Source organism: Scyliorhinus torazame, chromosome 26, assembly GCF_047496885.1.
Source record: "Scyliorhinus torazame isolate Kashiwa2021f chromosome 26, sScyTor2.1, whole genome shotgun sequence".
Taxonomy (NCBI): Eukaryota; Metazoa; Chordata; class Chondrichthyes; order Carcharhiniformes; family Scyliorhinidae; genus Scyliorhinus; species Scyliorhinus torazame.
In genome coordinates, this window is record NC_092732.1 from 29,379,402 (window position 1) to 29,392,671 (window position 13,270).

Genomic DNA, 13,270 nt, shown 5'->3' on the forward strand with positions numbered 1-13,270 from the left:
AGATGGGTTGGGGGGGGGGGGGGGGGGGGGTGTTGTTGGCAGTGAAATAGAGGGCGTTAAAAGCTGTGAGGGGGGTGCGGTGGGGAGAAAACCTTCAGGAATACGCCCGAGCAGATTTGACGACCCCAAGGCCAAGCGATGACGCAGGCTATTCACCGTACCGGGGAGGGGGCCCCCCTCCGCAGCCAGGATTAGGGCCCACGGAGGTGTCAAGAAAACAGAAGGAGGAGTGTGTGTGTGTGTGGGGGGGGGGGGGGGGGGGGGGGGGAAGAGAAGAGACGACATCTCAACTCTGTCCCATGCTCGCTTTCAAAATAGCATCTCTGCAGCTGAATATGGGGGGGGGGCTCCCTCCCGCTCATGGTCACCCACCGCGGTTAAGGATACCGCTCTCTGGCAGAAGGGGGCCAGGTAGCACCCAGCCCTGCCGCCACCTGGTCTGTTGGAACGTTGCCTCCATAACAACACGTCACTTGCGCTGCAGGGTGATTCACTGCAGGTGACGTCTCTGAGCCGTGCCAGCATTGCTATACAAATGCAAGTCTTTTACAGACCCTGAAGAAGAGCGGGAAATGGGATTTTAAAACTCCCTGTCCACCTACCAACGGTTTGGAGGGGGGGGGGGTTTACACCGGTCGGACAGACACACTTGTCGGGATATGGACAAAAAAAATTGATACGTCGGGTGACAAAAACTATCGGCAGAAACAGTTAAAAAAAAAAAAATGTAAGAGTACCCAATTAATTTTTTTCCAATTAAGGGACAATTTAGCGTGACCAATCCACCTACCCTGCACATCTTTGGGCTGTGGGGGCGAACCCCACGCAGACACGGGGAGAATGTGCAAACTCCACACGGACAGTGACCCGGAGCCGGGATCGAACCCGGGACCCAGTGCTAACCACCGCGCCGCCCGAGAACCACTTTTAAAAGCCTCCATCATCGGCCCCAATCTGCCCACGAACCTAAACTATCCCCGTTACCAGAGGAGTAACCGGTTGCATATTTCAGATGCGGAAGGTGCTCACGTTTTAAAATAATTTAAAATCATCCACCGGAAGATTCTGTGCTCTTTCTTTCTTCTCCGTCACCGAGGCAAGCAGTCCCTGCTGTTCTTTTCAAAACAAAAATATACGGTTAAAAATGCACCCACGCGACGCGGAGAGGACGGACGCCCTTACGGTGCCCAGGGGTGTGGACACGTTAGCTGCAGGGTCTGCGCCGTTTCGCCAGCCAATCCCTTCCTATGGCTCTCGAACTTCAGTCGCAGGACAAAACGGCGCAGACGGCGAAGGGGTTTAATTACCGCTCTCCCCTCCTTCCGCCCATCACCCACAAAACCAACGGCCCCGACTGGGTTCTAGTTATTTTTGTTTCTTGTCTGCACGGGCTCGAACTGTAGTTTCCAGAGTTTAATGACCCCCCCACTTTTCGTTTCGAAGGTCTGGGGAAAACAAACCGTACCTGCTAGCGTTTGGAGGTTTCCTGGTGTTGAGTTGCAACAGGTGCGATCAGAAATTGAACGTCTGTGTGTGTGTGTGTTTGTGGGGGGGTGTGTGTGTTTGTGGGGGGGGGGGGTGTGTGGCAGTGACCAAAAGCTTGCCCCCCCCCCCTCCACCCAAGCTGCTTATGGTTCCCGCGCATGCGGGCACACAGACTGTAATAAACAAAATGCGCCAGGAACAGTTCGGCCAACCGAGGAGGTTTTCCATTTTTTTTACGAAGTCACTGTCTCCGTCGCCATGTCCGTGGGCTGCTCCATCGTTTCCACCGTGGTCTCGGGACCCTCCAGCTCGGCTGCCATGGTGATCACCGTGGTGCTGCCGTCATCCGCGACCTCCTCCACCACAGTGATCTCCTCGGCCGTGGTGTGGAGCCGCGCGATGGCCTCCAGTCTCATGCGGTACTCCTCGGCCTCTTGCTCCTTCTTCATCAGCTGCTGCCGGTACTCCTGGGCTTTGCGGTTCGCCTCGTGGAGCTGCTTCTGAAGTAGTTCCCGCTCCATGCAATCGTTGGTTTCCTGAAACGACAAACCCTTAATAATACCTGAAACATTCACTCCCCACTCCCGACACGGCAGGAGTGAGTGAGCACCATCCAGAAGAGGAGCTGTAGCAATTTGACACTCGCCTTCGACAGCACCTTCCAAACCCGCCACCTCCACCACCTAGACGGACGAGGGGGCAGCAGACACATGGGGAATGCTGCCACCCGCAGGTTCCCCCTCCGAACCACTCGCCACCCCGACTTAATAACAATAATAATCTTTATTGTCACAAGTAGGCTTATCATAGAATTTACAGTGCAGAACGAGGCCATTCGGCCCATCGAGTCTGCACCGGCTCTTGAAAAGAGCACCCTCCCCCAGGTCAACACCTCCACCCTATCCCCATAACCCAGTAACCCCACCCAACACTAAGGGCAATTTTGGACACTAAAGGCAATTTATCGCGGCCAATCCACCTAACCTGCACATCTTTGGACTGTGGGAGGAAACCGGAGCACCCGGAGGAAACCCACGCACACACGGGGAGGATGTGCAGACTCCGCACAGACAGTGACCCAAGCCGGAATCGAACCTGGGACCCTGGAGCTGTGAAGCAATTGTGCTATCCACAATGCTACCGTGCTGCTTACATTAACACTGCAAAGAAGTTACTGTGAAAATCCCCCAGTCGCCACACGCCACAGTCGGCCTGTTCGGGTACGCAGGGGGAGAATTCAGAATGTCGAAATTATCTAACAGCACGTCTTTCGGGACTTGTGGGAGGAAACCGGAGCGCCCGGAGGCAACCCACGCAGACACGGGGGAGAACGTGTAGACTCTGCTCAGACAGTGACCCAAGCCGGGAATCGAACCTGGGACCTTGGAGCTGTGAAGTGACGGTGCTAACCACTGTGCTACCGTGACACCCCATTGTTGTGTCGAATGTCCCCAAAAAGCAGTAGCAAGTCTTAGAGCGTTTGGGAATGTTTTAGAAAAGAGCAAAGGGACACCACAAAAGTTGCCAAAAAGAGGAATAAATAAAATGAGAGTAATCTCGGCAGGAATATATTTTTTAAAAAAGGAGATTGGAGCTTTAACAAGTATATAAAAAGGAAGAGAGTATCTAAAGTTGGTGACTGAGGAAGTATTATCATGGGGAACGGCAGAGGCACTGAATAAATGCTTTCACGGAAGAAGACACACCTTCCAGACCAGAAACCGATGACAACCTCGAGGCTAAAATGAGTGCGAAATTAGGGAAATTAATATCAGCAGAGGTGAAGGTTTGGAGGAATTAAAATCCGACAAATCCCCGGGACCAGACGGCCTGTGCCTGAGGGTTCGTACAGCGGGAGCAGCAGAGGTGGCATGTGTGCTCCCTGCAATTTTCCAAAATTCCGGAGATTCGGGAATGGTCCCGTTAGATTGGAAGTTGGCAAACGTTACAACCGCTTTCCAAGTAAGGAGGGAGAGAGAGAGAGAGAAAACAGTGAACTACAGGCCAGTTAGATTAACGCTGGTTGCTGGGCAAATGGTGGAATCTATTATTTAGGAAGTCTTAGACAAGCATGGTATGATTAGAACGAGATAACGCAGCTTTACGAAAGGGAAATACTGTTTGACAAATTTTTGGAGGATGTAGCTAGTAGGGTAGATAGAGGGGGACAGGTAGATATAGGATACCTGGATTTCCAGAAGGCAAAACATGTAAGATAAGGGCGCATGGAGTTGGGGTAACATATTAGCATGGATTGGGGATTGGGTAACGGACAGAAAATGGAGAGAGAGCGGTCATAAACGGAGCTGTTTCAAGTTGGACGGCAGTGGATAGTGGAGTGCTGCAGTCGCTGGCATGTTTACAATCTAGATAACGACCTAGATGAGGAGACGGAGAGTAACGCACCCGGGTTTGCTGCTGACCTAAGTTAGGTGGGAAGGCAAGCTGTGGGGAGGACAAAAAGATACAGTCCAGCAAGGTGGAAAGGGAACGAGATGGGAGTACAATGTAGGGACGTTGTGAAGTTATTTACTTTGATTGTAAGAATAAAAAAGCAGAAAGGTGAGAAACCCAAGGGTCACGGAATCCCTACAGTGGAAGGAGGCCATTCGGCCCATCAAGTTTGCACCAGCTCCTGGAAAGAGCACTCTGCTTAAGTAACTGGTATGCGTTGATCTTCAAAGACAACAAGGAATGCAGATCCCTGAAATTGCCACCCAGGTTGAGAGGGTTGTTAAGAAGGCGTACGGTGTGTTAGCTTTTATTGGTAGAGGGATTGAGTTTCGGAGCCATGAGGTCATGTTGCAGCTGTACAGAACTCTGGTGCGGCCGCATTTGGAGTATTGCGTGCAATTCTGGTCGCCGCATTATAGGAAGGATGTGGAAGCATTGGAAAGGGTGCAGAGGAGATTTACCAGAATGTTGCCTGGTATGGAGGGAAGATCTTATGAGGAAAGGCTGAGGGACTTGAGGTTATTTTCTTTAGAAAGAAGAAGGCTAATAGGTGACTTAATTGAGGCACACAAGATGATCAGAGGATTAGATAGGGTGGACAGTGAGAACCTTTTTCCTCGGATGGTGATGTCTAGCACGAGGGGACATAGCTTTAAATTGAGGGGAGATAGATATAGGAAAGTTTTCAGAGGTAGGTTCTTTACTCAGAGTAGTAAGGGTGTGGAATGCCCTGCCTGCAACAGTAGTGGACTCGCCAACACGAAGGGCATTCAAATGGTCATTGGATAGACATATGGACGATAAGGGAATAGTGTAGATGGGCTTTAGAGTGGTTTCACAGGTCGGCGCAACATCGAGGGCCGAAGGGCCTGTACTGCGCTGGAATGTTTTATCTTCTATGAAAGTTAGCATGCAGGTGCAGTAAGCAATCAGGAAGGCAAATTACATGTTGGCCTTGATTGCAATAAAGAAATCTTGCTACAGCTAAGTCGGGTTTTGGTGAGACACATCTGTAATAGCCGTGTGCACCTTTGGTCTCTACAATTAAGAGAGGATTTGCTTGCATTGTAGACAGTACAGCAAAGGTTCACAAGATTGGTCCTCGGAATGAAGGAGTTCGCCTGTCATGAGAGGCTGAACACATTGGGTTTATATTCTGTTTGGATGAGGCAATCTAAATGGGCTCATTCGGGCAGTGTCATGTGAGAGTACCTTTAAGAAATGGGTGTTTATTACTGCAGTGATGTCAGAGAGTGGGTGGAGCTGGGCTGTCTGTCAGCTTTTTACTTTCGCTTTAGGCTGTTTGCTGCAGGGTGGGTTTGGTTTCATTTCAGTTTGGGAGAAGCTGCAATCACAGCAGGATGTGTGTGAATCTCTGCAAGTTTCTGAGTGTCCGTTTGCTGATCTCAACCTGGTAACTGTTCTCAGTAGTGAAGTTAAACCTGATGTCTTTCTGTTAAAAGGTGTTTTTAAGTCTTATGGATGTTAAAGGGAAAGCTTAAAGGATTACTTAGTGTTGTATTCTTTGGGGGTTGTATTTGAATTAATGGTTGCTAAGGCGTTCACTGTATGTTTTAAAAAGGTTAACTTGAGTTCATAGAATAAACATTATTTTGCTTTAAAAAATACTTTTCCATTTCTGCTGTCCCACACCTGTAGAGTGGGCCGTGTGCTCCCCATACCACAATCTAGTCAAAGTTGTGGGTCAGGTGAACTCCATGATACACTTTGGGGTTCTCTAAACCCTGGCCCATAACAGCAGACGCGGACAGATTCTTTCCACTGAATAAGTTTAAGGCTGGGATAGGTTTTTGGTTTGGAATTGTAGCCCAAAGCTCCGACACAAAAACTGGCGAGTCAGGCTGCAGTTGTACGGAACCTGGGTACGGCCGCACTTAGAATATTGCGCACAATTCTGGTGGCCACACTACCAGAAGGACGTGGAGGCTTTGGAGAGGGTGGTTTACCAGGATATTTCCTGGGCTTGAGGGTGTTAGCGATGCGGAGAAGTTGAATAGACTCGGACTGTTTTCATTAGAAAGGCGGAGGTTGAGAGGCGACCTGATAGAGGTCTGCAAGATTAAGAGGGGCGTGGACAGAGTGGGTGGGCAGGCACTCTTTCCCAGGGTGGAGGGGTCATTCACCAGGGGGCAGAGGTTTAAGGTCCGTGGGGCAATGTTTAGAGGAGGTGCGCGTGGCCCGGGGAGGTTGTGGAAATGGATACATTAACGGCGTTCCAAAGGCACCTCAACAAACACATGGATAGGACGGGTATAGAGGGACACGACACAAGGAAGTGCTGAGGGTTTTGGCAAAGGTTGGTATCATGACTGGTACAGGCTTGGAGGGCCGAAGGGCCTGTTCCTGGGCTGTATAGTTCTTTGTATGACCGTATGGAATGGAGGAGCAGGCTCGCCAGCTGTGTGGTCTACTACTCCTGATCCTATTTTCATGTTCTCAAATTTTTGTTGTGTTCTGCTTCTTCGTGTAGCAGTAGCTGCTTCCTTGATGTCTGCTCTGACAAAGGAAGGTTCGGACTTGGAGATATTGAACAGTTAACAATTCTGCTACTCGAGTTCGACTCTCCTGCTAATCTAACTATAGTAACTCAATCTAACTAACCAGCCTGCTCTAAGCCATGCAGTGGGTGTGATGCTTCCTGATCTGCCCCTGTCTCTCGGAGTGTTGCCTATGGAAAGAGAAAGAGCATGCAGGTGGATTGGCCCTGTCCTTTTTTATGGGTAGCCCCCTTGTGGTAGTGTCACCTCTTGGTTGCCCATTGGTCGTGTCCTATCTTACTGACCTATTGGTTGAATGACTGTGTGTCATGATGTCTCTGGTGCTCCCTCTAGTGTTTACCTAGTTGCAGTGTCGCTACATTAACCCCTTGGGTAAACTCATTTGATGATCAGCGCCTGTCTCTGTCGTGACCAGAATCTCAATCATGTGGGTAAAGCTTCTTTCCAAGGACATTCTTTCGGAGACGGAAGAAATTGGTATGACAGAATCCCAGCAGTGCAGGAGGCCCTTCGGCCCATCGAGTCTGCACCCACCCTCTGAAAGAGCACCCGAACCAGGCTCTCGGCCTATCCCTCAAACCCCACTTGACCCGCACATCCCTGGACACGAAGGGACAATTTTTTTACAGCACGTAACCGGCACACCTTCGGACTGTGGGAGGGAACCGGAGCACCCGGAGGAACCCCACGCAGGGACGGGGAAAACATCCCAAAGCAGCACCCTTTTTCAGAAAAATGAATTTTCTTACAACATATGTAAAATCTACACAGCTTAACGCAAGTAGAGGTTGGTCTTGGATGCAGAGGCAAAATCCGAAAGTTGGATGTATCGCAACTGAAGCCGGCAGTGGGCACAGTCTTCCAACGAACCAGTTATTATAACGTCCCATGACAAGTGTTTACTTAACATTTACGCATAACATATGATTCCATCCTGCTGAACTCTGCATTCAGTCTAATACGCAATGTGATGGCGCTGGCAAAGGAGAGGGGTTCGGGCGAAGAAGGAAAGAGGCTGCAGGCCTTACGACCATTTGGCAGCACTTCACAGAAGCATCCTGATACCTGCTGTGCTGGGAGAGAAGGCACTTGAGGAGTCTCGCGTCTTACAGCTCAAGTCGTGACCGCCCTCACCATTCCTCCTCACCCTCACTAGCAACACGTGTGTCCTGAAGTCAAGCAGCAGGGCTACAGTTAACAAACAGGTCAGGGGCGGCACGGTGGTTAGCACTGCTGCCTCATAGCTTCAGGGTCCCGCGTTCAATTTCGGCTTTGAGGTCACTGTCTGTGCGGAGTCTGCACATCCTCCCCATGTGTGGGTGGGCTTCCTCCGGGTGCTCCGGTTTCCTCCCACAGTCCAAAGATGTGCAGGTTAGGTGGATTGGCCGTGCTAAATTGCCCTTAGTGTCCAAAGATGTGCAGGTTAGGTGGATTGGCCGTGCTAAATTGTCCCTTAGTGTCCAAAGATGTGCAGGTTAGGTGGATTGGCCGTGCTAAATTGTCCCTTAGTGTCCAGAGATGGGCAGGTTAGGTGGATTGGCCGTGCTAAATTGTCCCTTAGTGTCCAAAGATGTGCAGGTTAGGTGGATTGGCCGCGCTAAATTGTCCCTTAGTGTCCAAAGATGTGCAGGTTAGGTGGATTGGCCGCGCTAAATTGCCCCTTAGTGTCCAAAGATGTGCAGGTTAGGTGGATTGGCCGTGCTAAATTGCCCCTTAGTGTCCAAAGATGTGGAGGTTAGGTGGACTGGCCGAGCTAAATTGTCCCTTAGTGTCCAGAGATGGGCAGGTTAGGTGGATTGGCCGTGCTAAATTGTCCCTTAGTGTCCAGAGATGTGCAGATTGAGGTGGATTGGCCGTGTTAAATTGTCCCTTAGTGTCCAAGAGGTTAGGTGGGCTACGGGGCAGGGTGGAGGTGTGGTCTGAAGTAGGGTGCTCTTTCAAAGGGCCGGTGCAGACTCGATGGGCCGAATGGCCTCCTTCTGCACTGTAAATTCTATGATTCTATAATATACCCACCGCAGTAGATATTCCTGCCGATAAACCTGGCCAGAATCTGATGAGATTTCAGTCAGGAAACTCTGTCTCAGACATAGGAGTTAGTGCTCCAGATAGTACTGTAATGCAGCAGAGCACTCCTACCGTGTACCCACCATAGCTCCTTAGCAAGTTAACTAAAAAACATCCATTTCTGGTTGCATGGAATTTCACAGCTGATCTGTATCGATGCGACTCCATTCGAGCTTCACATCATCCCAGCAACATATCCTTCTATCCCTTTCCTTTCTCCCTTCACCTCCCCCACCCCTTCATAAACATCTCTGCTAATTTAGGCAGCACGTTAGCACGGTGGTTAGCACAATTGCTTCACAGCTCCAGGGTCCCAGGTTCGATTCCCAGCTTGGGTCACTGTCTGTGTGGAGTCTACACGTTCTCCCCATGAGTGCGTGGGTTTCCTCTGGGTGCTCCGGTTTCCTCCCACAGTCCAAAGATGTTCAGGTTAGGTGGATTGACCATGATAAATTGTCCCTTAGTGTCCAAAGATATGCAGGTTAGGTGGATTGGCCGTGCTAAATTGCCCCTTAGTGTCCAAAGATGTGCTGGGGAGGTGGATTGGCCGTGCTAAATTGTCCGTTAATGTCCAAAGATGTGCAGGTTAGGTGGATCGGCCGTGCTAAATTATCCCTTAGTGTCCAGAGATGTGCAGGTTAGGTGGATTGGCCGGGCTAAATTGTCCCTTAGTGTCTAATGATGTGCAGGTTAGGTGGATTGGCCGTGCTAAATTGTCCCTTAGTGTCCAAAGATGTGCAGGTTAGGTGGATTGGCCATGCTAAATTGTCCCTTAGTGTCCAAAGATGTGCAGGTTATGTGGATTGGCCGTGCTAAATTGTCCCTTAGTGTCCAAAGATGTGCGGGTTAGGTGGATTGGCCGTGCTAAATTGCCCTTAGTGTCCAAAGATGTGCAGGTTACGTGGATTGGCCGTGCTAAATTGTCCCTTAGTGTCCAAAGATGTGCAGGTTAGGTGGATTGGCCGTGCTAAATTGTCCCTTAGTGTCCAAAGATGTGCGGGTTAGGCGGATTGGCCGTGCTAAATTGCCCCTTAGTGTCCAAAGATGTGCAGGTTAGGTGGATTAGCCGTGCTAAATTGGCCCTTAGTGTCCAAAGATGTGCAGGTTAGGTGGATTGGCCGTGCTAAATTGTCCCTAAGTGTCCAGAGATGTGCAGGTTGGGTGGATTGGCCGTGCTAAATTGTCCCTTAGTGTCCAAAGATGTGCAGGTTAGGTGGATTGGCCGTGCTAAATTGGCCCTAAGTGTCCAGAGATGTGCAGGTTGGGTGGATTGGCCGTGCTAAATTGTCCCTTAGTGTCCAAAGATGTGCCGGTTAGGTGGATTGGCCGTGCTAAATTGGCCCTTAGTGTCCAAAGATGTGCAGGTTAGGTGGATTGGCCGTGCTAAATTGGCCCTAAGTGTCCAGAGATGTGCAGGTTAGGTGGATTGGCCGTGCTAAATTGTCCCTTAGTGTCCAAAGATGTGCAGGTTAGGTGGATTGGCCGTGCTAAATTGTCCCTCAGTGTCCAAAGATGTTCAGATTAGGCGGATTGGCCGTGCTAAATTGTCCCTTAGTGTCCAAGAGGTTAGGTGGGCTACGGGGCAGGGTGGAGGTGTGGTCTGAAGTAGGGTGCTCTTTCAAAGGGCCGGTGCAGACTCGATGGGCCGAATGGCCTCCTTCTACACTGTAAATTCTATGATTCTATAATATACCCACCGCAGTAGATATTCCTGCCGATAAACCTGGCCAGAATCTGATGAGATTTCAGTCAGGAAACTCTGTCTCAGACATAGGAGTTAGTGCTCCAGATAGTACTGTAATGCAGCAGAGCACTCCTACCGTGTACCCACCATAGCTCCTTAGCAAGTTAACTAAAAAACATCCATTTCTGGTTGCATGGAATTTCACAGCTGATCTGTATCGATGCGACTCCATTCGAGCTTCACATCATCCCAGCAACATATCCTTCTATCCCTTTCCTTTCTCCCTTCACCTCCCCCACCCCTTCATAAACATCTCTGCTAATTTGGGCAGCACGTTAGCACGGTGGTTAGCACAATTGCTTCACAGCTCCAGGGTCCCAGGTTCGATTCCCGGCTTGGGTCACTGTCTGTGCGGAGTCTGCACGTCCTCCCAGTGTGTGTGTGGGTTTCCTCCGGGTGCTCCGGTTTCCTCCCACAGTCCAAAGATGTGCTGGTTAGGTGGGATTGGCCATGATAAATTGTCCCTTAGTGTCCAAAATTGTCCTTAGTGTTGGGTGGGGTTACTGGGTTATGGGGATAGGGTGGAGGTGTGGGCTTGGGTAGGGTGCTCTTTCCAAGAGCCGGTGCAGACTCGATGGGCCGAATGGCCTCCTTCTGCACTGTAAATTCTATGATTCTATACAAGGCATTGGTGAGGCCGCACCTGGAGTCTTGTGCAGCGTTTTGGTCCCCGTATTGGAGGAGGGATGTAGCGGCACTGGAGGCAGTTCAGAGGTTCACTAGATTGATCCCGGAGGTGAGGGGCTTGTCGTACGAGGAGAGATTGAACAGTTTAGGCCTATGCTCTCTCTAGCGCTTAGAAGAACGAGGGGAGATCAAATCGAGGTCTACAAGATGCTAAAAGGTCTGGATAAAGTAGACGTGGAGCGGATGCTTCCCCTTGTGGGGCTTTCTAAAACCAGAGGTCATAATCTTAGATTAAGAGGCAGCAAATTTACAACTGATTGGAGGAGAAACTACTTCTCCCAAAGGGTTGTGAATCTGTGGAATTCGCTGCCCCAGAATGTGGTGGATGCAGGGAGAGTGAGTAAATTTAAGGAGGGGTTAGACAGATTTTTTAAATTTTTTATTACTTTATCGGAGTTACAAAGCCAGGGCTCAGAGTGTGGGACAGGGGCGAACCCCTAATCCAGCTCCTTGCCTGCTCCAAAAAACAATTCAAATTGAATCCAATTCATGGTCCCCACAAGAGAGACATATCAGATCCAGGCATTACACCTGACCTCACGCTCGCCTTAGCCACAAGGATGAGAAGCGATGAGTTAAGACAGGTTTTTAAATTGGTAAAGGGTTGAAGGGTCATGGAGAACGGGCAGGACGGTGGAGTCGGGGCCAGGATGGGATCAGCCATGATCACCTTTGCGGGTGTTAGGCTCGGGAGGCTAAATTGCCGACTCCCCGCTCCTAGGTCACGTGTTCTAGGGAGGAGTTGCTCCGGCAGATTTCACAATCCAGCTGTTGGCCTGTAACATCGTAGGTAGCAGATGAGGAACATATCAGAATGGCGGAGCAGACTCGATGGGCCGAATGGCCTAATTCTGCTCCTATATCTTATGAAGCTATGTGGCCCACTGAGGTTAAAACACACATCTATCGATCTTAGCCTTGAAGATTCTCAATGACTGGGGTTTAGAGTCCCAAAGGTTCGTAGAACTTTGCAGCGAAGGAATTTCTCCTCATCTCATCCCGAAATGAGCGACCTCTATCAGCTCACCCTTCAGCACTCGCTTTTCTAGAGGCAGGAGCCCCCGGTCCATTCGATCTTGTGCGACTGGTGTAACCTGTGGTTTTCGTATCTTCCCATTGATTTGATTTGCACCTTCTTCAGTGACTCCTTCATATTTGATTTTATAACGATAAGGGGGCCAAGTGTCAGTCAGAGGCTTTTGGATAGTCAGAGGCTTTCCCCCGGGGTAGAGGGGTCAATTACTAGGGGGCAGAGGTTTAAGGTGCGAGGGGCAAGGTTTAGAGTAGATGTACGAGGCAAGTTCTTTACGCAGAGGGTAGTGGGTGCCTGGAACTCGATACCGGAGGAGGTGGTGGAAGCAGGGACGATAGTGACGTTTAAGGGGTATCTTGACAAATACATGAATAGGATGGGAATAGAGGGATACGGACCCAGGAAGTGTAGAAGATTGTAGTTTAGTCGGGCAGCATGGTCTTGGAGGGCCGAAGGGCCTGTTCCTGTGCTGTACTTTTCTTTGTTCTTTGTAAGTGCAAGTGCGGCAAAGCCAAGGATTGGTGCAAGTTTAGCACGAACTCTCTACACGGCTTTGCAATTCGATCTTTCTAGAAATAAACCAGGGTGTCTTGCTTTCCTTTTTAAACATGGCCTTATTGACCAGCCTCGCTTTCAGCAACCTGAACCATTGTTTTGGTTTATTTGACACGTCCACGGTCTTAACCGCTGATCGTTTCGGTGGAACCTTAACTTTCACTTGCATTTTGATGAGATTCACAAATTAACAGTAACAAGCTGGGGGGGTTTTTTTGATAAGAAAAAGAATAAAGACTCTACCTTCTCTATTCGCTCAGAGTGGTTAAGGACCTCCTCCAGACACTGTTTCTTTGTTGACATTTCTTCTGTGATGATGGTCTCCTCTTCAATATGGGTGGTGGGGACCGTCAGAACTAGAGGCAAGAACAGGATTCAGCTAAGTAGTATTGCCTGGGCGAGCAGAACTCTCGGATTAATCAGGGGTGATATGGTAAGAATTAAGGAATGGCATGATGGGAAAACTGGTCAATGGGAAGACTGGTCAAAAGGTTGGAGACAATACCAGATAGACTGAAACTCTTCATTCCAGCTCCCCAAGCCCAGGTAAAGAATGCTCACAGCTCACCAGACCCGTGTGAGAAATGCTGCCCTAACCATTTCAGACTGTAAGACTGATAAGGCCAACTCTGCATAACTTGAAGTCTGAAAAGATCAGCGAGGGTCGAGCCATTCCAAAACACCGGACCTCGGCAACTCCTGATAAAACTAACTCGTCATAACCCA

The 13,270-nt window shown here is 49.8% G+C and overlaps 1 protein-coding gene across 4 annotated transcripts in view; it reads right to left on the reverse strand.

Moving 5' to 3' along the window:
* Positions 1 to 15: 15 nt before the first annotated feature.
* The window catches only part of LOC140402931 (GA-binding protein subunit beta-1-like), a 66,434-nt gene continuing 53,179 nt past the window's right edge, over positions 16 to 13,270 (reverse strand). For all 4 annotated transcript variants that reach the window (XM_072490573.1, XM_072490572.1, XM_072490574.1 and 1 more), the window contains 2 exons: positions 12,788 to 12,900; positions 16 to 2,021 (listed from right to left, as the gene is read on the reverse strand). In XM_072490573.1, the coding sequence (XP_072346674.1) occupies positions 1,719 to 2,021; positions 12,788 to 12,900 (416 nt within the window). In that variant the 3' untranslated portion in view covers positions 16 to 1,718. The remainder of the gene's footprint in view (positions 2,022 to 12,787; positions 12,901 to 13,270) is intronic.